Source organism: Rhinoraja longicauda, chromosome 39 (assembly GCF_053455715.1).
Source record: "Rhinoraja longicauda isolate Sanriku21f chromosome 39, sRhiLon1.1, whole genome shotgun sequence".
NCBI classification, from domain to species: Eukaryota; Metazoa; Chordata; class Chondrichthyes; order Rajiformes; family Arhynchobatidae; genus Rhinoraja; species Rhinoraja longicauda.
This window is the reverse complement of record NC_135991.1, coordinates 11804389-11807616: the sequence shown is the minus strand read 5'-3', so window position 1 is coordinate 11807616 and position 3228 is coordinate 11804389. Positions and strand designations below refer to the sequence as shown.

The 3228-nt window shown below is 47.6% G+C and overlaps 1 protein-coding gene across 1 annotated transcript; it reads right to left on the bottom strand.

Annotated features, from left to right (window-relative positions):
• Positions 1-1170: 1170 nt before the first annotated feature.
• LOC144611211 (putative G-protein coupled receptor 139) lies at positions 1171-2934 on the bottom strand. Its single transcript, XM_078430260.1, has 2 exons — positions 2876-2934; positions 1171-2125 (listed from the first exon to the last, which is right to left on the bottom strand). The coding sequence occupies exons 1-2, from the start codon at positions 2932-2934 to the stop codon at positions 1171-1173; spliced, it is 1014 nt and encodes a 337-aa protein (XP_078286386.1).
• Between the last annotated feature and the right edge of the window lie 294 nt (positions 2935-3228).

Sequence of the window (3228 nt, the reverse complement as noted above, 5' to 3'; positions counted from 1 at the left end):
AGAGTGAAGAGGACTGAAAGGGAGGTTGAGAGAGACGGGAGAGAGAGTAGTTGAGGGGGGCAGAGGGGGGTGGTAGATGGAAAGAGAGAGCAAGTGTTGGAGAGAGATATAATGTGAATTGCCCCTCTCTTCCTTTGTAGCTCCTCTCCCACTCCCCTCCCGCAGTGCGGCGCTCCCTCCTCTCCTCTCCCCTCCCCAACCCTCATCTCCCCACCCTCCCCCGCCGTGGGGAACACCCTCCTCTCCCCTCCGCAATAAGGATCGTACTTAACCCAACGTAAAGATATATCCATTCTAGAGAGGAAGCAGCAATCCGGAGGACTGGGGGAAATTTTGAACGATACACTGATTGTGGATGATCACCCACGATCACATTGAATGGCGGTGGAAGGGTCTCGACCCGAAACGTCACCCATTCTTTCTCTGCAGAGATGCTGCCTGTCCCGCTCAGTTACTCCAGCATGTTGTGTCCATGTTTGATTACATATGGTCCTGGAGCCCAGCGTTCTGGGTCCCGGGATGTGTACTGTGCATTTCCATATTCTATGTACAAATGCACCGGTCAGTTCAAAATAAACAAACCATAAGGCAGAATGCAGATTTATGGTTTTTTTGCGTGTGCCGCGCTAAACCAAAAAGCTTTGGTTTTGTAAATGTTATTGAAACAAAACAGTTAAATAATACATAAATGCACTCATATCAAACTCGAGTTCATGAGAAAGGGTAAATGAGCATCTGCATCAATTTGGTGATGTCACCCATTCCTTCTCTCCAGAGATGCTGCCTGATCCGCTGAGTTACTCCAGTACTTTGTGTCTACCTTCGATTTAAAACAGTATATGCAGGGGGTTTTTCAACACTTTAAAGTACACGTGGACAGGGTGCATGAATAGGAATGATTGTGATGAATGATGGACAATCGCAGGCAAATGGGACTCACGTCGATGGAGCATGGAAGAGCTGAGCCCCAGGGCCAGATTCCGTGCTTTGCGAATCTGAATTCCGCGAGTATTCAGTAAACCTGTCCTCAGTGTCTATGTTTGCGGCTAAAAGTGTGGGCAGTTTAACGGAGTACGAATAACAACGTGGAATAAGTGAAAATGATTGATAGATTGTCGGCGCGGATCGATGGTCAAAGAGCTTGTTTTTGTTTGTGTGTGGACCATGACTTTATGAGCGAACAAGTGCACGAATTACCCTGAGTGGGAATTTTACCGCGTTCATCAGCACCTGTCTGAATTTACTCTGGGTCACCACGTATATACACGTGTTGGTGCAGGTACTGAGAAGCTGTAAAAACGTCGACGTAATTCCCGTGATATAGTAATAACCGGTGGGGGTGCCGTCATCGTCGATCTTCGCAATACCCTTAAAGATGAAAAAGACAGCTTGTGTTGCCCACAGCAATATGAAAGTGGCCGTGATACTAAAGAGTAAAACAATGGATTTCCTGCGGTTCTCCATCTCCGGGTCCTTGTCATTCTCTCCGTTGCTGCGGCCCCGGAGAACCCTGCGGACCCTGCTGGCCGCTACAATCCGCCTGACCGTCAGCACATTGAGCAGAAGGATCAGAAAGAACGGGAGACAAGGGGTTAGAACGCGGTGTGTGACACCATATGCGATCCATGCAGACGACGTATAGAAGTTGGGTTTAGTGAAGCACTCCCAGGGAAGATTATCAAATTCGTAGCCAGGCACCATCGTAAAACACCTGGGGATATTCTCCAAACAGCCCAGCACGATCACTGCCCCGATAACCACAGCCGCCGTTCTCTCGGTACAATATTTTATTTTCAGCTTCTCACAACAAATGGCCACAAACCGATCGAAGGTGAAGGCTACCGTCAGCCAGACAGAGACCGCGGTGGTTGCAAAGACCAGGAATTCGACAGTCGTGCACACGGGAGTAATGTTCAGAAAAGAATACGGGAAGTAAATTAGAATAGTCTTACGTAGAAACGGATCAGTGATGCCGACCAGGAGATCAGACGCTGCCATGGCCAGCATGTAGCGAGTGATGCATTTGGAGAGACCGCATTTACCTCGACAGAGTATCACTATCGCCAACAGGTTCACTGTGAAGGAGAGAAGAGACATTACTGTCACAAGACCTGCACAAATGTATCTGAGGAACGTTGTCTCAGTAGAAGTTTTTCAAACTTGGATGCGTTGACCAAATGTCCTTTAGCCCGGACAAAGTTCAGAGACTGCGGCGTTTGGACCACGAAGTCCACGCAACTCATCAAACACCAATGTATACTACGTTCACAGCTTTTCATTCCGCCCACATTCATATCAACTGCCCTCCACATTGTAGCATCCATCTGCCCTAAAGCCCATAAATAGTAGTGACAACAACCATTATTAGGCAGGTCGATTGCATGTGGGAGGAAAGACGAGCGCAGCTTGCGCGGAGTCGGAGGAGGAACGATGAAACATTGCACATGTGGCCCGGGAGGTAGAGATTGAACCTGCGTCTCCGGAACTGTGCGACTATGGCGTGGTGGCGAGGATGTACAGAGAGTGATGCAGGCCAGGATAAACAACGGCCATGACGTGCACACTGCGGCAGATACAGAAGGAAAATGGACGTCTAACCAAATTAAACAAGTTAATTATCGAAACAGAAAAAAATGTTTGTTTAACGTCGGCAGTGCCGGAGTACTTCACGTAATAACTCACAGCATGTGCACGTACATGAAAATCAAAGACAAAACAAATTACCGAAAACAGCGATAGTCGCTATGGTTGGGTAATATATATCTTCAATTCGATAGATCAATGGATATCCCATAGCTGTGAGACACAATTAACTCCCGTGGCTCCGTCAGTCCGTCATCGCCGCAGCTCTGTGGCCCTGCCTTCTGGTGCGCACCGAGATATACCAGAGCGATGGATCTCCAGCGACATGAACTCATACCTGCTGATCGACATTAGTAACACTCACAAAACAAACACCTTGCGTCACAGCCATTGACTGCACCATGGGAGATGGCAAGCAAACAACTTAACGATCGAGTAAAAAAACAAAGTGGGTCGCTGAAAAGGGAGTCTGAATAACGGTCACTATACGAAACGTCACCTCTACACGTTCTCCAAGAATGCTGCCTGACCCTCTGTTACACCCGCACTTTGTGTATGTTTCACTGAAAATAGGAATTCATGCTTTCCAATGAATGAATGGTCCATGACACTGGGTTATTTAATTTAATGTTGGTGTGATTTCGA

Coding starts and splice junctions, on each gene's coding strand:
- LOC144611211 (XM_078430260.1), bottom strand. CDS start 2,934: ATGTCGATCAGCAGGTATGAGTTCATGTCGCTGGAGATCCATCGCTCT. Junction 2,126..2,875: donor CATCGCTCTGGTATATCTCG/GTGCGCACCAGA, acceptor AACGTTCCTCAG/ATACATTTGTGCAGGTCTTG.